The 26276-nt window shown below is 45.0% G+C and overlaps 2 protein-coding genes across 3 annotated transcripts in view; one reads left to right on the plus strand and one right to left on the minus strand.

Annotated features, from left to right (window-relative positions):
- Window positions 1-13312, plus strand: part of LOC125432578 (ADAMTS-like protein 2) — a 37670-nt gene extending 24358 nt beyond the window's left edge. Inside the window, 7 exon segments of the mRNA XM_048496262.1 lie at window positions 934-1060; window positions 3540-3753; window positions 6598-6753; window positions 7788-7958; window positions 9069-9245; window positions 10320-10464; window positions 12226-13312. Of these exon segments, the coding sequence (XP_048352219.1) occupies window positions 934-1060; window positions 3540-3753; window positions 6598-6753; window positions 7788-7958; window positions 9069-9245; window positions 10320-10464; window positions 12226-12344 (1109 nt within the window). The 3' untranslated portion in view covers window positions 12345-13312.
- An 8611-nt stretch (window positions 13313-21923) lies between these two features.
- FAM163A (family with sequence similarity 163 member A) overlaps window positions 21924-26276 on the minus strand; it is a 97405-nt gene continuing 93052 nt past the window's right edge. For both annotated transcript variants that reach the window (XM_048496000.1, XM_048496002.1), the window contains 2 exons: window positions 23889-24003; window positions 21924-23258 (listed from right to left, as the gene is read on the minus strand). In XM_048496000.1, coding sequence (XP_048351957.1) covers window positions 22863-23258; window positions 23889-23981 — 489 coding nt within the window. In that variant the 5' untranslated portion in view covers window positions 23982-24003 and the 3' untranslated portion in view covers window positions 21924-22862. The remainder of the gene's footprint in view (window positions 23259-23888; window positions 24004-26276) is intronic.

The following is a 26276-nucleotide window of genomic DNA, read 5'->3' on the forward strand; positions in this document are numbered from 1 at the left end:
TGATTTTGCCTGGGATGGCATATTGGTGGGAATGGGTGGCCTCAAAAACAAGAGTTGCTTCAGTTTGTCTTGTTCTGTAGCAACCAGAAAGGTCTTGCGAGGAACCATTGTGGAAAAAGGTAGCAGAGCACTGGACTCCGGTTCACACCACTGTATTTGCTGCATGTGCATTTAAACTGCGCATTCCGTCTTTCTTCACGATATCCTGAAATTCCACTTTATGCAGAGCCAGACCCCTGTTCCATTTTGTCCCGTGTTGCCTGCTGAGACTGGCAACAGCTTTCTAAGGTATTGGGCATACAGTTGTCCTCCTAGGGGGGCAGATGCATTGTCCTTGTGCCATGTGGCTTAGGCTGTTGAGTCTGTAACATTATATATGCAGGCAATGTGATGGATGGTCTGATTCTAGTCTTGGCCACTCCTTGCATCCATATGTATCTGTCAGCTGCCCAGAAACATTTCACCTGCTGCAGCGCACACACACTGTTGAACAGCCCTTACTGTCAGGAAGTTTTTCCTGATGTTTAGGTAGAATCTCTTTTCCTTCACCTTGAACCCATTACTCCTGGTCCTAGTCTCTGAAGCAGCTGAAAACAAGCTTGCTCCCTCACCAACATGGCACCCCTTCAGATATCTAAACATGGCTATCATGTCACCTCTTAACCTTATCTTCACCAATCTAAATATACCCAGCTTTCTAAGTGTCTCCTCATAGGGCATGGATTCCAGACCTTTTACCATTTTGGTTGCCCTCCTCTGGACTCGTTCCAGCTCGTCAGTGTCCTTGAATTGCTGTAAAGCAAGCAAATACTTGCACTTCTACTTCTTCCTTGGAACAGTCTGAGCAGCTGTCAATAGAATAAGTCTTTAGGGTTGCTAGTGAATATGGGATACAGTCTGCCTTAAAAGGAAACATTTTGAATGTCTACTTAGGGATTAGCACCTCCTATGCCCTGTGCATTCGCTACGATGGCGTAGAAGTGGATGAGGCATACTGTGATGCGCTGACACGTCCAGAACCCACTCACGAATTCTGTGCAGGCCGAAATTGCCAGCCTAGGTGAGTGGAATGAGCCAGCCGCTCGATCATCATCCAGAAATGGTTTTGAATGCATTTCATTGTAATACTGAATATCAGGCTTATGACTTGAGGCTGCTCAAGGATAGCTGCTGTGTAATATCTTCTTATGTCCTTTTATTAATCATTTGCTTATTCACTACACTTTTATCCTTGACTTTCTCCGAGGAGTTTCAGGCCGAGTACCTAATTCTCCTCTCTTCTGTTTTATTCCCACACCAATTCTGTGAGGTATATTAGCCTTTGACAGAAAGGTGGGGAAAAGCTATGGAAATAAAAAGGATTGCTAGATATGTTTTTTTAAGTCTGCACTGTTTTTGAAAAGAGACAAAACCTGGTTTTAATCAAAGGACTAACAGTTATCATTCAGAGTCTTCAGTGGGAGATATATTTTACTATTGAGTGTGAATAGGAGAGAGACCCTCTGTTAAGATAAAATGAATCCAAATGAGCATACTACACCAAGGCTAAGGCAAATAAATAGTAAGTGCAGAAATTTAATAAAAGTGTAAGAAAGGCCATTTCCCAACTGAGAAATTAAAGCCGGATACAACCAGGTTGTATAATCTATTTCAAAGAAACAGATCAAATAGGAAAGAAGGAGGAGTAGCATTATACGTAAAAGACTGTTACAGCTGTGAGCAGGTCCATGACTTAAATCCTCCAAGCCAGACTGAGAACATCTGGGTAAAAATAAAAGGGGAGAGAAACAACACTGATCTAATGGGGTGTGTGTGTCTATTGTAGACCCCCATGCCCATCTGAAGATATGGATGAGGTCAGATGGATGAGACATTCTTGGAACAGATGACCAAACTTGCATAAAGAAGAGAAATAGTAGTACCGTATATACTCGCGTATAAGCCAACTTTTTCAGCACAGTTTTTGTGCCGAAAAAGCCCTCCTCGGCTTATACGCGAGCCACCCACCCACCGCCGCCACTGTCACCCACCGCCGCCCGTCATTCCCCTCACTCACCCACTCGTCTTAAGCAATCTTTGGAGCATTGCCCTTTTAAGAGAATGATAGAGACATCCTGCCCGAGCGGCAGCTTCCCTGGAGCCAAGCCTTCAGAGCTGGCAGGGGAAAGGAAAAGACGAGTGACTTAGGGGAAGGACGGGCTGCATTAGGCAGGAGCCTGCTGCCCCCCCCCCCCCACAGGCTTGCGCCCGGCATCCTTGGTGGCCCTGGCTCTTCCCTGCCCCCGCCTGCTCTGCAAAAAGCAGTCGTCTGCTTTTGGGGTTTCCTTGCAAGTGAATGCTCTATCTGGCGTTTCCTTGCTTGCAAGCAAGGAAACGCCAGAGCAGCCAAGGGCTGGGGCTGGGGCTGCTGTGGGGATCCGGGAGGTGGCGGGGGGAGCGATCTGGTGGGGACCAGGTACCCTGGCTCTTCCCTGTCCCTGCCTGCTCTGGCGTTTCCTTGCTTGCAAGCAAGGAAACGCCAGAGCAGCCCAGGGGATCCAAGGGGAGCCAAGTCTGCTGTGGGGATCCAGGAGGCAGCGGGGGGTGGGAGTGATCCGGTGTGGAGCGGGTGCCCCTGCTCTTCCCTGCCCTCACCTGCTTTGGAGTTACCACCCTAGGCTTATACACGAGTCAATAAGTTTTCCCAGTTTTTGGTGGTAAAATTAGGTGCCTCGGCTTATACAAGGGTCGGCTTATACACGAGTATATATGGTAATGGGAGATTTCAATTATCCGGATATTTGCTGGGAGTCAAACTCTTCCATGACAGTCAGGTCCAACAAATTTCTCACTTGCCTTGCAGACAATTTCATGGTCCAGAAGGTGGAAGAAGCAACAAAGGGAACTGCTATTTTAGATCTGCTCCTAACCAATAATGATGACCTGATTAGTGGAGTGAAAGTGGTAGGATCCTTAGGTGGGAGTGATCATGTTCTTCTGGAGTTTGTTATACAATGGAAAGGGGATGCTAAGCATAGTCATACACGCATTCTAGATTTTAAGGAAGCAGATTTCAGTAAGCTTAGGAATCTACTGGGTGCGATCCCGTGGTCAAAAATACTAAAAGAGAAAGGAGTGCATGATGGCTGGGAGTTTCTTAAAAGTGAGATCTTGAGGGCACAATTTCAAACAGTTCCAATGAGAAGGAAATATGGGAGGTGTCTAAGGAAACCAGGATGGCTGTCTAAAGAACTTTCAACTGAGCTAAGATTTAAAAAGTACATGTACAAGAAATGGAAAAGGGGGGAAATCACCAAAGAGGAATTCAAACAATCAAGCAGGATGCGTAGAGAGAAAGTCAGAAAAGCTAAAGCTCACAATGAGCTGAGACTTGCCAGAGAGGTTAAAAACAACAAAAAAGGCTTTTTTTGGTTATGTTCATCCCCTGTTAAGATGTCAGCCCATATCTCCTCTTGGATGATTCCCCTGGTCCGCCCGTCAAGTTACCTCAAACTCAACTGTGTATTGTCTTCTTCTGTATTTCCCCCGCCACTGTGGAGGTGGGAGACCAGCCGGTGGAGTGAATGTTCCAGGACATGTGGGGAAGGCTACCAGTACCGAACGGTGCGCTGCTGGAAGATGCTGGCTCCAGGCTTTGATAGCTCTGTTTATGACGACCTGTGTGAGACAGCTGGTCTGACCAGGCCCATGGAAAGGAAATCGTGTGTGAACAAACCCTGTGGGCCACAATGGGAACTGTCAGAGTGGTCTGAGGTATGTCGTTGTGTAGCAGTGTTTAGCGAAAGCATGAGCTACACCAGAGGTGGGATCCAGCAGGTTCTCACCAGTTCCCGAGAGTGGGTTACTAATTATTTGTGTGTGCCGAGAGGGGGTTACTAATTGGGTCCGCTTTTCCATCTCCACGCCCTCGCCTCCCCGAGAGGCATACTGCCTTTGAACGTGAAGGTTCCACATAGCAATCGCGACTAATAATGTAACTCCCTGAACTGGGTTAATCCCTTCCAGGTACTGCAATTCATGGATTCTCAGCCTTTCGTGCCTTATATCTCCCCAGTCTCTATCAAAGAGCCTGTGTGTTTCACCATTGCTGTGTTCAGATTTGTGAGTTGGGGCATTTTCTATAATGTGATGATGATTTAGACATGACCTGGTGCAAAAAATTTTTTTGGGGTCGTGGTGGGGTGGCTGCCCATGGGGGGTCATCCAACTCAGGTTTTGCCCAGGGCTCAGGTTTGCCTGGGTACGCCTCTGCCCCCTTTGCTGGCGGGGGGGGGCCTGGCGAGGGAACCTGTTACTAAAATTTTTGGATTCCACCACTGAGCTACACCCAGATGTGGGGAAATAGTGAGGTAAGCAGCAACCGTGATGGGAGGGAGTAGCTGAACTGTATCAAAAACAGGCTTATGTTTAGCCCTCCCCTTACACCCATTTTTTCACACCCGATCTGTCCTCCCCGTGAGCTGCCATTGACTCTGACAGGAAAATCTGTGGCGTGGGTGATAGGTGTTATATCAGGAAGCCAGCAGAAGGGGAAAAGAGCTAACACCCTCATTACTCCACACCACTACTGCAGTTCCATTTCAGTCCCCTTCCCTAGAAGCTGCTATTAATAGAAATGAACAAAGATGGCTGTACCTTTAGCATCTCTTTAAGCACAAGGTTACATGTATCTTGTGGACACGTGAGCAGCAAGAAAGGTGAGTCATCTCATTTTCTTCCTCTTGCACTTGTAGAGCAGGCTCTCAGAAACTCAGTCTGCAGGCAGACCTCAGTTGGTAGCCTTTGCAGTACCAATGTTGTGTTATTTTGACCTACATGACATTCTCAATATATATGACAGACACAGGTATGTATCCCATCCACTCAACTCAGCTAAGTATGAAGCCTTCCATCCAGTCTAAGGAAACATCCTCTGATAGAGCAAGCTTGGAATATCCTCTTTAAAAGAGGAAAATGCCTCAGGCTGGAAAGAGTGCTTCAAATTAGGCTGATTTGAGTGGGTAGAATACAAGCCATCATCATAGACTTGGGTCCATGTTTTAGAGGTAGCTACATGTGGGACACCTGTCTTCTCTAGGATAAACTTTGAGTTCAATCCTAGAAGTTTATATTGGGAAGGGGGGGAATGTTGATTGGAAAAGCTGGATCTAATTCCCTCCTCTAATCAAATTCATAGCTTCCCTCAGTTGCTTTTCATTTTTTAAAAAAGAAATATATAGCTCATGTCTCCTTTGGTCTTGTCCCTAAGCCCCAGCCCTTTGCTAGCTGATTTTTCTCCCCCCTCCTAAAGTCTGCCTTCCCCCATTTGGGGGTGGGAAGGGGAGAATGCCAAAGGCCGTCTTCACTTTTATCTCCCTGGGCCCTCTCAGAGAGTTGATGGCTGCCCTTCCTATCCATTCAAGGCTGTTTTGGCATGCTGATTCAGTCAGGAGCAATCAATTTACTTGGCTCAGCTGAAGGCCCTGGCTGACTGAAAGAATAAAACCCACCTCACCTCTGTTCAAGGAGGTCCCTTAAGTTCCTGTTTTGGCTACATATGCCTTCTTTGGACCTTGTCACCTGCTTTGTTAAGTCCAGGACAAAGTGAAAGAGAGAGCTGCAGAGCTGGGCAAGTGTGAAAAAAGGAACAGGTACCCCATACCAGTTCTTATGGTCACAAAAATATCACACAAGTGATATTCTTTCCCATGCCATTCCAGTGGTTCACCAACTGAGGTCTTTTTAAATATTGCCTCATTTTGAAAACCATGGAATGTTCCATGTTGAAAAAAAGGCTGATTTTGAGACAAATTGCAGATGTATGTCTTCCCATATGAAACTGGGATATGCCCATAATAATAAAATCTTACTCAAACTCAGCTGCCTAAGGCAACGGTTTCTTTCTGCCTCATGATGAGGATGGTTCTGTCAGGAATTTAAGTATGAACTTGCTACTGTTAAGTCACCTCAGGAAGATTTGCTCTATTTCAGTGATGGCGAACCTATGGCATGGGTGCCAGAGGTGGCACTCGGAGCCCTCTCTGTGGGCACACGCACACAGAGTTTGTCATGTGGGCGGCGGATAATCACCCCCCCCCACACACGCACACACACATCTAGGCTGGCCTGGGCCTCTGTGCACACACCGCGGTGAGCAGGGAAGACTCGGCTGGTGGGCCTAGTGCCTGTGCTCTGGGTGGCTGCTGCCTGAGGGGGAGACGGCGCAGAGGAGGCAGAGATGCTAGAGAGGAACAGAGCAGTGTGCGCGGGACTTGCTGGAGGCTACAGCAGGCTGGCCCCTGCTTAAGTGGGTGGGGTGGAGGAAGAGGGAACCAACCGTTTTTTTCTAAACAAAAACCTCAGCATTCAGGTTAAATTACCGGGTTGGCACCTTGCGATAAATAAGTGGGGTTTGGGTTGCAATTTGGGCACTCGGTCTCGAAAAGGTTCGCCATCACTGCTCTATTTCCTGAGCAGGATTAGGGGAAACTGTGATCGTACAACTATTAATGACAAAAGTGCCTTACCCATAATGTAAAAATATTATTTTCTTACCCCTTACATTTTTTATGTTTCCTTTCCCTTCTTGCCCCTTCTTTCCTGTTTGTGATTTTACAGTGTTCTGCTTGGTGTGGCGGTCCAGGGACCATGAAGAGGGAGGTGCGCTGCTCGGTTGAGCCACATCTGTGCAACAAGTCACTGAGGCCTATCAGTGAGAAGGAATGTTCAGGCCCTCCCTGTGACCGCCACTGGACTGCTTCTGACTGGGGACCAGTGAGTCCAGATGCTTTGCTGTTTCTCATTTTAGAGGAAAAGATAGAAATGGGTGGGAATGTGTGTGTGTGCAAAGAAGGTTTGTTATTTATGGAAACTCATATCTCTTAAAATGTGGTACATAAGAACATAAGAAAGGGCCTGCTAGATCAGACCAGAGTCCATCTAGTCCAGCACTCTGCTATTCACAGTGGCCCACCAGGTGCCTTTGAGAGCTCACATGCAGGATGTGAAAGCAATGGCCTGCTGCTGCTGCTGCTGCTGCTGCTGCTGCTGCTCCTGAGCACCTGGTCTGCTAAGGCATTTGCAACCCCAGATCAAGGAGGATCGAGATTGGCAGCCAATAGATCGACTTCTCCTCCATAAATCTGTCCAAGCCCCTTTTAAAGCTATCCAGGTTAGTGGCCATCACCACCTCCTGTGGCAGCATATTCCAAACACCAATCACACGTTGTGTGAAGAAGTGTTTCCTTTTATTAGTCCTAATTCTTCCCCCAAGCATTTTCAGTGTATGCCCCCTGGTTTTAGTATTGTGAGAAAAAATTCTCTCTGTCGACATTTTTTACCCCATGCATAATTTTATAGACTTCAGTCATATCCCCCTCAGACGTCTCCTCTCCAAACTAAAGAGTCCCAAATGCTGCAGCCTCTCCTCATAAGGAAGGTGCTCTTCTATAGGGCCACAGCCCTGCTGACAGGGTTGACATAAATGTCAGTTCTCTGATTCTTTCTGTCACATTCTTGCATATGCATAATCAGACAATTCACTGTGTCTGGAACAGACTCTGCCATATATTTTCAGAACATCAGCCTAAAATTCTAGTCTAGAGGCAGCCTTTCCCCTCACACACATTTTTAAGAAGTCACATTATGCCCTTGACCTCAGAGTCCAAGCAGCTGCAAGGAATTCCATCAATCCTACAACGCGTCAAAAGTCTTTCAGTTCTGTTCTGATGGTCAGGTGACCCTACTTTCAGGTAAGAGACTGCTTCTTGACCACTGTTACCTCAAAAGGTCCCTTTGTTTCTCCCAAGTGCTCAGGTCTGTGTGGTGAGGGACGGATGAACCGCTTCGTCACATGCCGCAATTTGGAGGGGCAGGTGATCTCGGACTCCCAGTGCGATCCAGACACCAAGCCTCTAGCAATTCATCCCTGCGGAGACAAGAACTGCCCTGCACATTGGGTTAAGCAGGAATGGGATCAGGTAAGTCAGCATGTTGTTTGGCAGGGACCTTGAACTTGCTGTTCTCAGTAATAAACAAACAAATAAAGCTTACCTGTTAACTAGCAGAGGGTGGGGGGGGGGGGAAGGCTATGATGTTTCTTCTCTTGGCGGAAGAAAGCGCCATCAGGTTTCAGCTAACTTATTGAGACCCTGTGTAGATTTCAAGCCAGGAGATGAACAGAGATGGCTTGCCTGCATCTGTGTAGCAACCCTGGACTTCCACACTGATCTCCCAAGTGCTAACCTTGGCTAACTGGTTAGCTTCTGAAATCTGACAAAATTGGGCTATTACTGGACCTCATCTGTTGAGCTACTGGGAAAGAATGATCCATCTTTATTGTAATACTTCTGTGTCAGTGCGTAGTTATTCTTGGGTGTGTGTTAAAAAAGAGAAATCAATATTAAGAATATGGAGGGCAGCAAAACCACATTATCTCTAGCATGTTGAGTGAGAGGTGAAATATAATAATAAAAGAAAACATGCAGCAAAAAAGATAGACACAATGGCTTGGATCCTAACTTTCTTCCCTTTCCATCGAATGTCCTCTGTTGCAGAGGCAGTGTGTTGCACTGGAGTGCATTCTGCCTATGGCAGATGTTCTTTGTTCGCATAAGATCCAGTATCTTGCAACAAGAAGAAAACATCTGGAATTGGATGGGCATATGAGATGGCATTGCAGAAACAAATGAAAGGGTTAGGAAAATTGGAGCTGATTAGTGTCACATAATCCTTATAAACCCGTGGTGGCGAACCTTTGGCACTCCAGATGTTATGGACTACAATTCCCATCAGCCCCTGCCAGCATAGCCAATTGGCCATGCTGGCAGGGGCTGATAGAGGAATATGATCCTCCACTACATCTGGAGTATAAAAGGTTGACTAAACAATATCCCCCAGTTACTTTACATCTTCCCTTCCATTTCCTCTTGTGTTACACTCATCCATCTCCCTGCTCCTGGGGAGGTGGGAGAGTTGCTGAATAAACATATGTTAAAAATCCCACCATGATCCAAGTTGCATCTTTGCCCAGCAAAATCCACTCTTTCTAGGATGAGAGGCTAAATGGTACCTCACTTTGGCCATTACAGTGCAATGCCACATGTGGCCGAGGCGTCAAGACTCGGATCGTGCTGTGTGCAGGGCTGGAGCACGGTGTGTACAGGGAGTATCCGGAGAAGCAGTGTGATTCTTTCCCAAAGCCAGAAGTGCAGGCATCCTGTTTCAAGAGACCCTGTTCCACATGGTTTTCAACTTCCTGGTCCCAGGTAAGGCAAGAGGTCATTGTCTGCAAGGGGCAGACAATGAGAGGGTGGCTTATCTAGATATTTTGGATCCCAAGCAAGCCTTGTACTCTGTGCTAAACTCGATGTAACCAGAGCAAAACCATGAAAACAATGCAATCTCATGCATAATACAAATCATAAGCAGCCTACCATGTTTGTCTCATTCACCTCTACACAGACATCCCTCCCTCTCTCTCATTCACCTTCTTTACTAGCATTTCATCCTCTCAGTTCTGTGATGCAGGCTCCATGTATGGGAAACCCTCCCAGGGAAGTCACAGTTGGTGCAAGAAGTCATAAGCAAAAGAAAATGGTGTAATCGTAAGCTGCTGTACATGCAGACAGATGTTTTGTGTACAGTTGCCGACCTGATCCAGCAGTCAGAACTGCATGCATATCACTCATCAGTGGTAGTGTTTGTATGGTGCTCAGCATGACAGCCAGCTTGGTGTAGTAGTTAAGAGCAGGGGGATTCTAATCTGGAGAACCGGGTTTGATTCCCCACTCCTCCACCTGAGTGGCAGAGGCTTATCTGGTGAACCAGATGTTTTTGCACTCCTACATTCCTGCTGGGTGACTTTGGGCTAGTCACAGTTCTTTGGAACTCTTTCAGCCCCACCTACCTCACAAGGTGTGGGGAGAGGAAGGGGAAGGAGCTTGTAAACCACCTTGAGTCTCCTTACAGGAGAGAAAGGTGGGGTATAAATCCAAACAACAATTCGCTTGCAAAGTGTTAAAGTGCATTGAAAGTGCATTATCCAGTATGTGTGAAAGGACCCTGGAGCTACCTGTGGGGAACTTCAGCTACGTTGCTGTGACTGGAGCCGCACCCCAAATGGTCATATACAGTTCATAGAAAATTGCTATAACAGCTTAACCCTTCATCAAAATCAGTCTAAATATTAATGGCTTACAAGATTTATTTAGTCTAGGTCTTTGGACAATCTGATGGGAAAGAACTTTCCATTTTTGTGGAAAAGCTACCTACTTCCTCATTGACAACTAAATGGAACATTTAATATGCACGGATGGGGTCTTCATTTCTTCCTTCCACAGTGCAGCAAGACGTGTGGCACAGGTTTGCGGGTCCGAGAGGTGAAATGCTACCAAGGAGAAACCTTAGGGCAGGGCTGCGATTCATCTTCCAAGCCTGAAGCTAAGCAACTTTGCCAGCTACAGCTGTGTCCTACAGATGCTCCAGGTAAAGAACAGGATTTCCTGTAGGAACAATCTTATGGTCCTAGAACTTGAGGAAGAAAGCGTCATCACTAGCTTTACTGGTCATGTGTTTGGGGTCTTTGCGATAGTTATGGTGGTGAATGGTGATTGGCTAAGCTGCCACAATGTCACAGGAGGGGCAGACAGAAGGCTGAGTTGTTCAAGACTGAGCAGGCAGGAGGATCTAGGAAAGGAGGAGATGGAAGAAGCAAGTGGAGGCAGCAAAAGGAGAGATTAGTGTAATTGGATGACTGAAGTTGTTGTCCTGAGAAATGAAGAGAAAAAGAGGACAGAACCTGTGAGGGGAAGGTTAACTGGGGGAAGAAGATGGGAACTATAGAGGTGAGAGAGGCTATAGTTCATGAATTGATTTGAAATCAGCAGCTAAATCTTGGAAAGAAAATCAACCGAAGCCTGCTGGTGTTCTTGGTAGTCGGGCAAGTGATCTTACAACATTTCCAGGAGCAGGGAGAAAGCAGGCATCCCTGCAGTAGTAACAGTAGTAGTCATTATTTGCAGTCAGTTTCTGTTTTTGAGCATTTGAATTGTTTCAAATACATGATCTTTTTTGAAATAATTATAACCATGCAAGGTAGGTCAAAAGCAGAGGTGGGATCCAACAGGTTCTCACAGGTTCCAGAGAGTAGGTTACTAATTATTTGTGTGTGCCGAGAGGGGGTTACTAATTGGTGATTTTGCCACGTGATTTTTGCCTTAGTTACGCCCCTCCTCCGCTCCTCAGCAGTAGCGCACAGAACTTGAAGCAGTCTAGCAGAAGGTGCACCGGTGTGCGTGGCAGCCTGCGCCTGCGTGCATTCGTTTCCCGCCCAAGGACCGGCGCAGTGGCTGCATCCTTGCCACAGCCCCGTCCAGCAATGCCCCGCCCCTGGAATGCCTGGCCACGCCCCCTTCGTGCCCCACCCAGCCCCATTGGCACTACGCCACTGTTTGAATCCCACTACCATGGGAACCTGTTGCTAAAATTTTTGGATCCCACCACTGGTCAAAAGTAACCCCATTTTGCAAGTGGCGTAGGTTGAGGCTGAGAGGGAGTCATCTACTTAAAGCCTCCTAGAAAACAGAGAAATGCAACCTGGATAGCTTTAAAAGGGGCTTGGACAGATTTATGGAGGAGAAGTTGATTTATGGCTACCAATCTTGATCCTCTTTGATCTGAGATTGCAAATGCCTTAACAGACCAGGTGATTGGGAGCAACAGCCGCAGAAGGCCATTGCGTTCACATCCTACGTGTGAGCTCCCAAAGGCACCTGGTGGGCCACTACGAGTAGCAGAGAGCTGGACTAGATGGACTTTGGTCTGATCCAGCTGGCTTGTTCTTATGTTCTTATGTTCTTAACATGAATAGTTCCTACTTTAGAGCTTGGGGGCGGGGGGGGGGAATTGGCATGTGACGAGCGCAACCACGTGTGATTTGTGAGCATCATGAGAAAGTCTGCTTTTTGATCATAAAAGGGCATGCAAGTTGAGGGGAGCTAAATCCTTGCCTGTAGATACCCAAAGCATTTTTCTTCCCACCTGAGAAACATACTTCAATCTGTAGCAAGGTCAGAGGACGGAGGAGGCAGAGTTTGCCAGCCCTCACTTACATGTTCAGTTTTCTCTGTGTGTGTGTTTGTAAAAAAGATATCCTTCCTCGTTTTGCATGTGAATAAATATACCTGGATGCTGCTGTGATGTCTACCGTGGCCTTCAGTTCATGTTTCTTGTCATATTTCCTTCCAGATGAGGACTGTGAAGACAAAGCAACAGCTAACTGCGTGCTGGTCCTGAAAGTGAAGCTCTGTTCCCACTGGTACTACAGGAAGGCCTGCTGTAGATCTTGTAGGAATAAGGCACTCTGATTCCCTCCACCTGACTGTCTGAAAAGTGTCCTGCCAGAAACAAGGATTGGGATTGAAATCCACATTCTGCAGCAGAAGCTAAACCATCAGCTTCCAAGGATCCCCGTTCCTCATTCCCCCCCCCCCCCCCGAAAACATTACCTAGCTGCTCAAATCCTTTAGGTAGCACTCAAAAAGGACCCTGTTCATGAGGCCTTTCAAAATACTACACAGCCAGCCTCAGGACCTAAGCTCAAACTGCCAGAAACAGACATTTTGCCACGCTAAGAGAAAAGCACAATCCCTTCTGCCCCCACCCCTATGCTGGACTGCTACCTTTTTCTTGAGTTATCAGCCGCCTTCCCACAGTCAGCTGGCTGTCTCCATGGATGTCCACATCCTGTTCCTTCTGTACAGCAGTGTGAACTCTGACTTCTGAAGAAAATACTGGTACTTAGGCATTTATATAGCACTTCAGAGCATTTAGAGGCCCTCACGTACGTTGCCTTGTGAGGTGGGTCATCTCAATATTTCAGGTAAAGGAGCGAAAGGTGAGAGAAAGAGGCTTGCCTGAGGTAACTGAACGAGTTTATGGATCCAGAAGCAATTAGGCCCCGAGGTGTTGGTGGGGGGCAATGTTGCACCAACTCTGCAAAGCCAGTGCATATGGTATCCACACACAGCCCATATTATTCCGGTGGCATTCAGAAGAAGAATGGAAGCTTGGATGAAAGGCACAATGAAGGACAACTCAACTCCCTGGCTTAAGAACTTGGTGCTTTCTCTTTTTTTCAGCTGCATCCAGCTTAGATCTTGGAACACAGGAAGGTGTTTGGAAGAACATTATAGTGAGGGGCAGAGGTTAGCTGTGAGAAACAACGCTTTCAATAGATGTGGCACGTTGCCCGTGTTTAACAGCTTTTCATCCAGCAGATCACTGTTTTTCAAAAAAGCATCACTTTCAAATAAAGAGAGCGAGATAAACACCTGCTTTGTGACAAAGTAAATTGATTCATGGGGCCATGGCAGGCTCTGGGCAAGTAGTTGAGCCACACATAGCAAACCAGGATGTATGGGAATGTGGCCAATGGGATTCCTAGGAGGGCAGACCCACCCAATGCTCTTGCAACAGTTAGGTCTGGGGCACTTGTAACACTTCTGGTTCCCCTGAGATGCAAGGGGCACATGCACAATTGGCTTTTGATGGATACACCTCACATAGTCTGAGTTTAAATAGGTTCTTCTCCCACCCACAGAACCAGCAGAGGGCCTTCTTTCAGACTTTTGTTTTTAAATTGGCAATTGCTAATGAGCTATAGCCCTAACCTGTATAGCCTCAAGCTAGCTTGTTCTTGTCAGCTCCCAAAAGCGAAGCAGAGTCAACCTTAAGAACATAAGAACATACGAACTAGCCTGCTGGATCAGACCAGAGTCCATCTAGTCCAGCACTCTGCTACTTGCAGTGGCCCACCAGGTGCCTTTGGGAGCTCACGTGCAGGATGTGAAAGCAATGGCCTTCTGCTGCTGGTTTGTATTTGGACGTTCAACTTCCAAGGAATACCAGGGGAATGATGCGAAGGCAGGCAATGGGAAGCCACCTCTGAACCTCTCTTGCCTTGAAAACTCTACGGGTCACCATAAGTCAGCTGTAACTTGACAGTACACACACACACACAAAATAAGCTACTACTTCTGTGCATTCCCAACTTTTTTAAAACATTAAAATCTTTTTGGGCTACAGACGTTTTTAAAAAATTAAAGACTTGGCTTGGAAACTTCTTTAAAATACAGGCCATTCTGAACCACATAATTTTAAATGAAAGCTGGGAATTCAAAGAAACCAGTAGGTTATGGTAGCAGATCCTCAGAACGTTCATACACCATTGCGATTGTCATTTTTTAAAAAATGCCCGCAAAGGCTTCCAGTGGTATGGGGAAAGCAGCAGGAGATGCTGAGGCAAGGCAAGTGAGACACATAAAAGCAGACATGAATCCCAACTCATATAAATCAATCATATACACATATTTTATAGTAAAACCCTGCCATTTGGTGCTTGTCTAAGTAGTCCTTGGCAAATTTCACGGCTGCTCATCTGTTTGGCTTGGCAGATGTTTTAAACGTGTTTAAGTATTCAGATTGGTGCCAAATTAAAAAAACAACACAGCAATTGTCTCATGTCTGATCATCATAATCAAAACAAAGCAAGTTAAATCATTAAAACAAATTCAATGCAAAATTTATGGCATCTTCACTCCGGCGTGCTCACAAGACAATGGTCCTAGCCTTAGTCGAGGTTTTTGGTTTAAGTGCTATAGAGTTCATGACAGGCATAAAGAAAGGCATGAAACAGCCATTTTAGTATTTCAAAGTCCATATTTATTTTTCTTGATAACTTCCAGCCTGGTTCCATAGCTGAGCGACAAGTAAAAGATGTTAAAATCAAATGACAGATCTGAAGTACAAAGAAGGGAAAATTTATGGTAACAGAAGATCAGGGTTGTCTGTTCTGTTCACAGTGCGTCCTCTGCCAGATGATGACTTTCTGTCTGATGATATTTACCCCTTCACCCCACTTCTCCCATGATTACTAAGTCAGTATAAATAGTTTCCTGCCACAGGTGAAGAGGGGAAGAATCTGCACCTTGAACAAAGAAGTCTCAGCTTTGGCTTGGAACAAAAAGAGGGGCATGCTCATACTTTATTTGTGCAGGGAGTACATTTCCAGTGTTTGTACCCTTAGCTTAGGTGAACCACGAAGAGACAGTGAATTCAGGCCAGCATCTTAACACTCCAGTGTGGTTTCAACAGTGTCAAGAACAGACCAAGTCAGCGCAATGCATGCTGGGATATTCTCGTCCCTTCTTCAGAATATACCCGCTTCTGTTTGGGAAGATGGCATTTATGAAGGAAACCTTTAGGGATGTTTGTTACCTATTCAGAAATTTGCCCTTGGGGGGAAAGTTTTAGCTTGAAAATGGACAATGATTATAGCATGCCCTGCACTGTGATATTGTAAACTTGACTGATTTAGTGAATCTGGACTAAAGGTAAATTACCAGTTTATTTTTATAATTGCTGTTGGAAATAGAAATCAAGCTTCCCCAATAGTACTTTGGCGCTCGATGGAAACTAATCTGGAAGACCCAGGAATAGTTCCAACTATAATTAAACCACATTTTAAACTCCTAAGCTTCAAAATATCTGTTCTTGTCAATCAGTCTAAGGGCCAAACTACCTATCAAGAATTTTGGCAAGTAAGATCCAGGTTTCCTGGACCCAGCTTCCTTTCCCTGCAGTTACACAGAACTATGAGGACAGGAATTTTGCAAAACCCACAGTCCAATTTGATTCAGGATAGCAGTGTGTGTGATGGGGTGGGGAAGGCTATTGCTTTCCCTATGCGGTCTTCCAGAGCCAAAAGTCCACAGGAAGTGGTAGGGCACATTCCTCCACCAAAGCTTTTCAGACTGAGGAAAACAGTGCAGGGGAAGGATATCCTGAGCTGAACAGGGGTCATGTAGACTTTAACAGTTCCTATCCCCACAGCTGTTGAGTTGCCAAAAATTGCAACAAGTAATTTGACCCACTTGCCACTCAAACTCAGAGGCTCTCTGTCCAACTCTGCTTCCACTTTATGGCATGCAAATAGTGGCCTCAGAAGATATTGCCATTCACCAATGACCAGATATGCAGTGTTATGGGCATTTATGTTTGGATATGAACATGGACCTAGTTTCTAAATTGGGGCAACTGCCTGGCCCTTCCAAATGGAGCTTAAATTAAGGCATGTGGGTAAAACAGAAAAAAAAATAATCCCTACAGCAAATCATCACTGGAACAAAATCAGATGTAAACAAGAAAGAAAAACCAGAGCACATCACTTTTCAGATATTCCCTCAGCATATTTGCAAACCACTGAACTGAACTTTCTACCCAATACTAATCAGTTCAACTCCACTGGACACAATGCGGAATAAAATTAGTTGGGAGCAAATCCCCGCAAAAGCAATGAGATAGAAATGTTTAAAAGTCGTTCTTACACATTACACCAAACAAGACCAGGGAATTCATCTTACAGCAACAGCCAAAGGACCTTTGGAGGGCCTTTTCCCAGGCCAGTGAGATTACATTATAGTCTGGACCTTGCAAGTTTCTCCCCCAAGCAAGCCTCCAACTCTCTAAGAACTGGGTAATGCTAGTGTGGGGACTTTTAAAGTAGTCCAGAGCTTCACAGTTTCATACCTCTACACCCACACCTCTGCAAAAAAGCTCTCATGCTGTTGTCACAGCCCGAAGTGATAGAATTTGGCCCTGATCACCTTTGAAATGTGATGTTGGAGGACAGTTTCAAGGATACTGTGCACCAAAAGACAAATAAATGGATTCTAGATCAAGTCAAGCCTGAATTGTCCCTAGAAGCTAAAATGACTAAACTGAGGCTATCATACTTTGGTCACATTATGAGAAGACAAAGAGTCACTGGAAAAGGCAATAATGCAAGGAAAAGTTGAAGGCAGCAAGAAAAGAGGAAGACCCAGGATGAGATGGACTGATTATAAAGGAAGCCACGGGCCTCATTTTGCAGGACCTGAGAAGGCTGTTAACGATAAGACATTTTGGAGGACACTGATTGATAGGGTGTGACTTGGAATTGGAAGTGACTTGACAACACTTAATATACACATATTGCTTCTGGGAGGGAGGAGGGTTGTGTTTTTGAATGCAAGGATGAAACATCCCCCTTTGTGTAGTAAAGAAGCACCAGGGAAATGGGTTACACTAACCATTTACCCCCAATATACTGCATGAAAGAAGGATTATTTCAGATATTTCTAGCACACTTTTGTACACTCAAAACCCAAGTCACTCAACAAAATAAATTAGAAAACGGTAAAACAGCGACAGTGGAGTAAATCACCCGATTAAAAAAAATGGTAAAATAAAACAAATAAATAAAATAAAAACAAAAAGATAACATAAAAGGCTAGCCCGATCTCATCAGACCTTGGAAGCTAAGTGGGTCAGCCTTGGTTAGTAGAGGGATGGAGACCACCAAAGAAGTCCAGAGATACTGGACGGAGGAAGGCAATGGCAAACTACCTCTAAACGTGTCTCGCTTTGAAAACCTCACAGGGTCACCTGTGAATCATCAGCTGTCAGCTGTGAATCAACGGCAAAAAAGATAAATAAATTAGGAAAGTACTAATCACCTTTACCTGTCTTCACTCCTTCCAAATAAAACTAATTTTTGATTCAAAAGGAGAACACTGTGAGTGCCAAGCTAATATCTCTGTGCAGGGCATTTTAGAGTCTGGGTATTACTCTTATTCAGACTGCTCTGACCTCTGATGGTCAGGACACTCACAGAAGAGTGGAAGTTGAGGAAGTAGAATTATTAAAAATGCCCCCCTGTGGCAACCTGAAGTAAGACAGTCCAGCATTTGATGACTCTGTCTTCTAAGTCCTGTTAACAAGTTACAATGAATGCACACACAACCTGCATGTATATGCATAGGCATGTTTGTAAGAAAAACAAAAACAAGGTGCATTTGTGAAGTAACCAGGAGGCAGTACTTGGACAAATCATGCATTCAGTTGTACGCGTTTAATGTAACATGGGAATTACTCAATGGACATATAAAGAAAAATCAAGTGTCTACTGTACATGGAATGTATATATGTTCACTGAAACTTGTGAACAGGTCTCCAGGCAATGAACAGACCATCTCTCAGCCTCTTTCCGTTGTTTGCAAGAGTACACAGCCTAGAATTGCCCCTGCTGTAAAATAAAAGCAGGAAGAATGGTACAGGAAGAATACAGCCCTACTTCAAAAGGGAGATGATTTTTGTTTTCGTTTCTCCTTTTAAACAAAGAAGGAATGAAGAGGTAGGCCTGCTCTGAGTTCCTTGGAGCAAGAAAATGATGGAAATGTACTAGAAAGAGGCTCCCTAATCTGGAAAATGGAATACTGAATGTAGAAGGCTGGTTACTATTCTAGTAATGTGACAGACATTTTTTTTAAATTGGGGAAGTATTCAAGATTAAACCCCAAAGTGGAGCGGTTCTCTTTACATCTTCATCATGAACCCATCAGTTATGCCTCTGGGGTGGGCAAGGAAAAGGATTAAAAGCTATGCAAAATGGATCTTATAAAGGAGGGAATTCTGTACAAAGGAAATGCTGAGAGTTCTCAGATGGCTTGTAGGTCATGTGAAGCAGCTCAAGTTAGCATAAGAAACCCTTCATGGCAGATTTTAAGTCTATAGTCTTTTGGCTTGCAAAATCAGTACATTTCTTAAAGGCAGCTGCCTTGTCATTCTTAGAAAGAATGTACTCTGTTGTTTGCAGTATAACCTATGAAACCCTCAGACAATATGCAATTAAAAGCCAAAGGGCTCTGCACTGAACCATAAGGCACTCCCCCACCAGCCCCATACCTGCCTGCAAAACCACACTCTCAAATAATCACTTATACAGTTATCTCTTCCACTTTACTGGTGTTAGGGATGCAGTGCCTCCTGCGATCTGGAAATCTGCATAAAATTTTTGGGCTGCCCTTCGTACCAGAGAAGTCTGATTTTTTTTCTTTTAACTTTAAACATGACATTGTGTATATTTATGGTATTAAAAGGTAAAATATGTCGATATTATACAATACTATACATATATTTTATGCATTTCTGAGTTTCTAAACTGTTTTTGTGTCACCTGCTGGTCTTTGCACGTTGTCTGTGGTTTCCATAAAACTCGACCAAAACGCCAATGCAATTTCTTAGGCCGACCTGCAATAGATCAAAGCCGCGATGGGGAAAGTCACAATGTGAAAGGAATAACAGTATATTCTGCCAATCTCGCTGATATTGAGAACTGCCATCCTTCTATAATAAGCATGTTGATACCTTACATAACTGATCGGCAAGTAGTTGTGCAGGAAGGACACTTGGAGAAGTGGGAATGGAAGATAGTGTGCCAAGACTTCCTTCCAAGTGCTAATGCAAATTGTCACCAAATTCCACTGTCAGAACCATCACACCCGTACACTGAGAGCCAGTAGGGGTTAAAAGCAGGTAGACCCTAATCTGAAGAACCATGCTTGATTCCCTACTCCTCTACATGAAGCCTGCCGGATGATCTTGGGGCAATCACAGTTCTCTCAGAACTCTCTCAGACCCACCTACCTCACAAGGTATCTGTTGTGGGGAGAGAAAGGTGATTGTAAGCCATTATGAGACAAAAGCAGAGTTAGAATTCAAGCTCTTCTTCTTCTGCTTTTCTATATATATATATATGTGTGTGTGTGTTTTTTCCCCAGTGGAACGGAGGGAGTTCCAACCCATAGTCCTCACTGGGCCACACCTGACTTTGTTGCCTCCAATTTCTAATTTACCAAGCCACAAAATGTTAGAAGAAGAAGAACAAGAAGAAGAAGAACAAGAAGAAGAAGAAGAAGAGTTTCGATTTATATCCCCCCTTTCTCTCCTGTAGGAGACTCAGAGGGGCTGACAATCTCCTTGCCCTTCCCCCCTCACAACAAACACCCTGTGAGGTAGGTGGGGCTGAGAGAGCTCCGAGAAGCTGTGACTAGCCCAAGGTCACCCAGCTGGCGTGTGTGGGAGTATACAGGCTAATCTGAATTCCCCAGATAAACCTCCACAGCTCAGGTGGCAGAGCTGGGAATCAAACCCGGTTCCTCCAGATTAGATAAACGAGCTCTTAACTTCCTACGCCACCTGCCCTATGCTTGAGTTGTGTGGAATGCTCAGTAGATAGATGTAAGTAGCAGGTTCATATTGCATTTTCAAGCATGGTCATAGAAATTGCTACCTGGCTTCCTTTTCTACATTACCAAAAAGCCTATATGTTTGTGCATAGAGAGGGTTTGTATTTGGCAAAGGCAAAAGGTTCAGCTCATTCAAGATAGTTTGTCTTCCCAAGTAAAGTATACCTGTCCTCTCCTTCTACCAGCCAAGACAACTTGTCCAGAAATTACACAGAACTATCCCATGTGTACCAATAATCTCACAGCAAAAACAATTCCCTTGTCCCTTTTTGCTCCTCTCCTCCATGCAGAAAGTGTTGCTAAGAGAATGGAGGTCCATGCTCAAATGGAGACCAATTCAGAAAGAAGAGAATGCAGGGTACTTCTTACCCAATGCTGCTGGTAGGGCAGGGAGGATATATAGCAACACAGCAAACTAGCCTTGGTATGGAAAACAGCAGCAGTGATGCAGAAACAAACTACGTTGTGTCTGGCCATCTCATTTCCACACTTTGTTGAGACCTGCAATAAGAAAGCCGCTACACATGTTACAGTGAAAAATGGTGAATTCTTGTATATTTGCACACAGGAATGCAAAAGGATTCATATGAAAGGCCTTGGGTCTCATACACATAAGAGGATTATCATACAATTAGCAATGCTTCACCATGCCAATAGGTTCTAAGCCAGTTCCTGAACTTCAGTTTGCTCCACTAATAAAAAATGCCAAACCTCTCAAAATGGACTTCTTGTGGTTAAGGAGCCTCTGGTAGCACTTGCATGTTGTCTAGCCTTTTCCCTGATAGGTTAGTTGTGTACAAACAAGAAGGTCTGTGTTTCATGGTGGAAGATTCCTGCAGCTTTCCACTGGCAGTTGGAAGTGGTACACAGCGCCGTCTTAAGCAGAGTGATGCCCTTGAACTCAACGGCTCAGAATTATGTAACTCTTTTTACTGGCACCGACAGGAAAGGACATGGTGCAGAGTGGTAAGCTGCAGTACTGCATTCTAAGCTTTGATCACGACCTGAGTTCAATCCCAACAGAAGTTGGTTTCAGGTACCCAGCTCAAGGTTAACTCAGCCTTCCATCCCTCTGAGGTCAGTAAAATGAGCACCCAGCTTGCTGGGAGTGAAGGGAAGATTACTGTAAAACCAACCCGTAAACATAGTCTGCCTAATAAACTTCGTGACGTGACATCACCCCATGGGTCAGTAACGAGCCAGTGTTTGCCCATGGGACTACCTTTACCTTAAACCACTTGTCTAGAGCTATTTGTACACAGCTATTCTTCATAGAACTGGAATTCTAGTGGATTGGGGTGGAGGGATGAAATCCAGATAGTCACAACTTCCTTCAAAAGTCATTGTGGTTAATGGAATTTTCGATTTCCTTGGGGATCCAGTGTGCAGAATTTATTTGAAATTTGTGACCAGACTAGGATTATAACATGCATTTTCTCAGGAATGAATCCCATTGGTATACCTGTAAAATGGTCCACCATTTTGTATTCAGGATAAGGCCCAGTCCAATGGGAAAGTGGGCCATTTGTGCTTAACTCAACTGAACAGGCCAAAATGGCTGGAGGACCTGACGAAGACAGAGACCTTCCACACGTAGTTGGCACTGGAGGACTATTGGCCACACTTTTTGAAGGATCAGTCCAGGAACTCTCCCAATACAGCTACAGTACTTGACATTAGCAAAGGGTGAAATTGCAATTTGTACCAAACTCATAAAGCACTATAGTACACTCCCAAACCTAAATTTTCATTAAAAACTGCCAATAATTCTCACAAATAATACACCAGTCAAACTTGGTATTAGCCAAGAACACTCCCTTCTGCTCAGACATTCTTTATCTTGCAAAACCCAGCACATTGCCTTACAAATCAGGACTTGGTTACAAGAGTATCTTGCCTAGTTTTTTTTGTTCTTAAGGAAGCTTGTGAGATTAAAACTTTTTTTGGCAACTATTCAGAACGGTCTTATCACGTCACTGGTCTCTCATCTCCCAGTGTTTTCCCCTTCCCCTTTAATTTTTGCATATCTTAGTTTGTGTGTGTGCACGCAAGTGTGTGTTTGTGTGCATGTGTGTGGAATAAGCTGAGAATGGCTACCCTAGTTTACATTCTAATACAGATGAGAGCATTCCATTGTAATTCTTATACTACAGGGATAACCAGACCATTCCCTGCCTCCGTTTCCTCACCCACCAATCATCTACTTCCAATGCATAAAAGTGCTAGCAGTGAGTTTGGCAGGTCTTTTGCCATACTTCTGGCTAATGCTGTCACTTTTTATTTTTATTTATTTATTTTTTCAATTTATATACCGCCCGATCCCCGGGAATAGCAATTCCCAAGGGACTATTGTGTTAGTGCGAATTCACGTTACCCGTCAGAGGAGGTCAGTGGCTATTGCTTTGGAGAGAGTGACAATAAGGAATTGCCAAGTGTAGAGGCCAAAGATGCTGGGGAAGGGGAGCGGGCTGACAAGAGTCGTTAAATACAAGTTAGCTTGTACTGTACATAGCCCTCCTTGGACAAGACCCTTGAGTGGATACAGCAAGACCAGTTGCAAATCCCAGAATGGCTAAGTTTAGCCTTTGGTTTCAAAGTTCCCTTCTTTCACTTAAAGAAGAACCTTGCTGATCAGGAGCAATGTCGGGTCTTGGACTTGCATTTCTTTTTTGTTGGAAGGTTTCCGTAGCAAACCCAAAATTTAAATCCCTGTCACCCCGAGGGGATCCTACGGAAGCACCCTGTGAGGAACAGCTATCATACTTCTGTACTAAAAGCCCTCGGGTTTGGAAAGGTCTCATGTATGATGCAGTGGTGGGTCACCGGGAAACTCTGGAAAGTTGCCATTTTGATGGGCAGCCCCATTTCCTTGCAGCACGTAGGTGCGTAGGTGATCCTCTCGCCCCCATTGCGCACCATATCAGCGGTCCGTATGTAAAAGGGGGAGCTATAGGGGGAACAGGTTGGGCAATAGTTCCGATTGCCCTGCTTGGTAAGCTCATGGGGTGGAAAGGAGACGTTGCCTTGCCCGTCCATGATTCGAGAGTTGCAAGCGTTGCACATGGCATAGTGTGAGTGAGGGGGGAAGTCAGCCTCCTCTTCCTCCTCCTCTTCCTCCTCTTCATCAGATTCATCTTTCTTGCAGCAATAATACTAGAATAAGAACAAAATGATCTGTGGTTAGCAAACCCACAAGTGCATTTTGCAAATACAATAATTTGGGTTTGGATTCAGCTCCAGATGTTCACTAAAGGAAGGGTGGGAATCTCCACAATTCCCCACTCAAACTTTAAACCCTCAATTCTCAAGCTGCAAACCCTCAGTTTGCCACTTAGACTGTTTCTTAATTATTGGGGAGTATTTCAGGCTGCAGTAGGACAAAGGAGGGATGGAAATCCCTATCTGCTGGCAGAAATCCCTTCCTTCACAGGAAATTACAGTGGCATCTAGCACTGATATTTTGTGCATATATTTTAGATAAAATATTTATACTTTGGCTTTCTTGGGTAGCCAAAAGTGACTTTCAAACATGACCAGAAGTCAAGTAACATATAGTTAAAATCAACAACTTGTATCCAACCACTGGTAAAGTTTACCTAGTGGAACTTCCCCACTTGCCTCTACCGTTGTGGCCCATTGAGCCAATCTTATTTTTTTCTTGGAGGTCAGGAAATCCTCAGGAACAGTATAGGGGTCTGATCCTACAAAACCTGCTATTAAAGATATCACTGTAGTTGCCTTTTGGGCAGAAGGAAATGTCTGCATCGCTGAACAACTCCTTACCTGTAGCCTACAATAGCAGAGAACAGCAATAATACACAGCAAGATAACTGTTGCTAGTATTCCGCCAGTGATCACGACAGTTCCTGCTGTCATCCGCCCGATTCTCCATGAAACTCTAGAAAACAGCAAAAGGGGTGCATGAAACTTGGAAATTTCCAGCCCCCACAGATATAGTTCTGGAGCTCTAAGTTCAGTCATTGTGCTTCCCTTCCCTTATTTCAAAGAAGACTTTGCAATCCCCCAGAAATGAGATTTTAATTGGGTTACTAGTTTACCCAGTTACAGCATGATAAACAAACACTTCGTTTGATGAATCAGAGCCAGTTTTAAACGGCAAATTTGGATGAAAGGAACTGCCGGATAAGGACACCCTTGTCTGTTTTCTTGTTGATAGACAAGGATACTTGAATTCCGACATGTTGCTCTAATAGGGAAGGACAAGTGTTAAAACTGATCTGAAAATGGCCCTTTCCCAGTGGTGGGATTCAGTCGTTTTGGCCCAGTTTGGCCGAACTGGTTGTTAAAAGCCCCCTCAGCCAGGCAGCGCTGGAGGCATGTGTGTGGAGCAGAGAGTTCAGCCTCCGGGTCAGCTCTCCGCCCCTGCCCTGGGCTCCTGGGGCGGGGAGGAGAGCTGAACTGGGAAGCGGCGCGGGGGCCTGGGCGGCCTCTAGCAGGGCAGCACGGTTGCAGATCAGGCTGCGCGCCTGGGCTGGAAGCATGGCCTGCCCTAGCCTTGGGCCACCACAGAGGGAGCATAGTGGGGGGGGGGGGGAGGGGAGAACAGGAAGGTAAATAATTAGAATCCCACCACTGCCCTTTCCTCACTTTCAAACATTCTGGGGCAGGAAATAAAATGTTTCCTCCAAGGAATTCTGCATTGTTCTCCCGCCAAAAAAACCTCACATTTTATTTGCAACATCAAAATATTTTAAATGCATTCTGTTTTCTAGCAATACTTTTGGCTGAAACGTTTTTTTAAAAAAAGGCTTCATTTGCCTGTGCTGTCTCTCCCAACCTCTCTGCCTTGCCTCCACTGCCTCATAGGGGCCACTCGCTTCTTGCCTGCAGAAGTCCCTTGCCCTGTTTTTGGAGCATTTTTGATATTTTGGGGGGCTTCATCTTCACAGCATTGATTTCAGAAGACACGGGGAATCGCAGCAGGGGGCCACGAAGCATAGAGGCACGGATTTGTCTACACATCGGGAAAAAACAGGGGAGAACAGAAAATCGTGGCCAAGGGGGTGAACATGAACAGAAATCATGTTATTTGGGGGGATCTAAAATATTTTTTGTAAAGGTTTAGGTGACTAGTGTGGAAACAGCCATTGAGTAATAGCTTTAATAAACAGAGTGTGCTGGGGTACCTAACTTGTTTGTTTGTTTGTTTGTTTGTTTGTTTGTTTGTTTGTTTGTATCCATCCATCCATCCATCCATCCATCCATCCATCCATCCATCCATCCATCCATCCATCCATCCATCCATCCATCCATCCATCCATCCATCCATCCATCCATCCATCCATCCATCCCACCCACCTCTTGAAAGGGTACCTAACTTGTTTGTTTGTTTGTTTGTTTGTTTGTTTGTTTGTTTGTTTGTATCCATCCATCCATCCATCCATCCATCCATCCATCCATCCATCCATCCATCCATCCATCCATCCATCCATCCATCCATCCATCCATCCATCCATCCATCCATCCATCCATCCCACCCAATCTCTGAAGGGCTCTGGGCGGACTAAAATATGGCACTCAGTTCAAACTGGCTGAACACATCATTAACAACCAGCGACCCATGTTGGAAAATGATGCTCTTTTAGGTAAGTATTAGCTTTCATGGATACCCATGTTGAAGATTTTGTCCAAATCCCTCTTTCAGACAATTGGTAAAGGTTTCAAGAGACACATCTTCATTTTACATCTCCCTATTCTAGTCAATATTCCTTAATTTCAAAATGTAGGTATGCTATCATGCCATCCATGGGGCAGATCATTAGATGAGAAAGAAGCAAACGGCACATCAAATTCATGTCACGAAGCCCTGACTTTTCAGAAAATGTAGATGCTGTGGTTTTGAGACCAAAAATGTTGGGTGTGGGGAGAGGGAGAGTCTTTTAATCTCTGGCCATCTTCCTTTCAGATGGTATGCTCCCCCAGCTGCCTTCCCTCCATGCAGACCATAACATGGTGTGGGAAGGAAGGCCAAAACTCTCCTCCCTTCAGGCCACGCTCCTGAGTCTATTTGGGCCCAAGGAGAAGCAGTGGCATAGTGATTAAAAGCAGGTGTATTCTAATCTGAAAGAACTGGGTTTGATTCCCCACTCTGCCACTTGAGCTGTGGAGGCTTATCTGGGGAATTCAGGTTAGCCTGTGTACTCCAACGCA

The sequence above is a fragment of the Sphaerodactylus townsendi genome, linkage group LG05 (assembly GCF_021028975.2).
Source record: "Sphaerodactylus townsendi isolate TG3544 linkage group LG05, MPM_Stown_v2.3, whole genome shotgun sequence".
In the NCBI taxonomy this organism is placed as follows: Eukaryota; Metazoa; Chordata; class Lepidosauria; order Squamata; family Sphaerodactylidae; genus Sphaerodactylus; species Sphaerodactylus townsendi.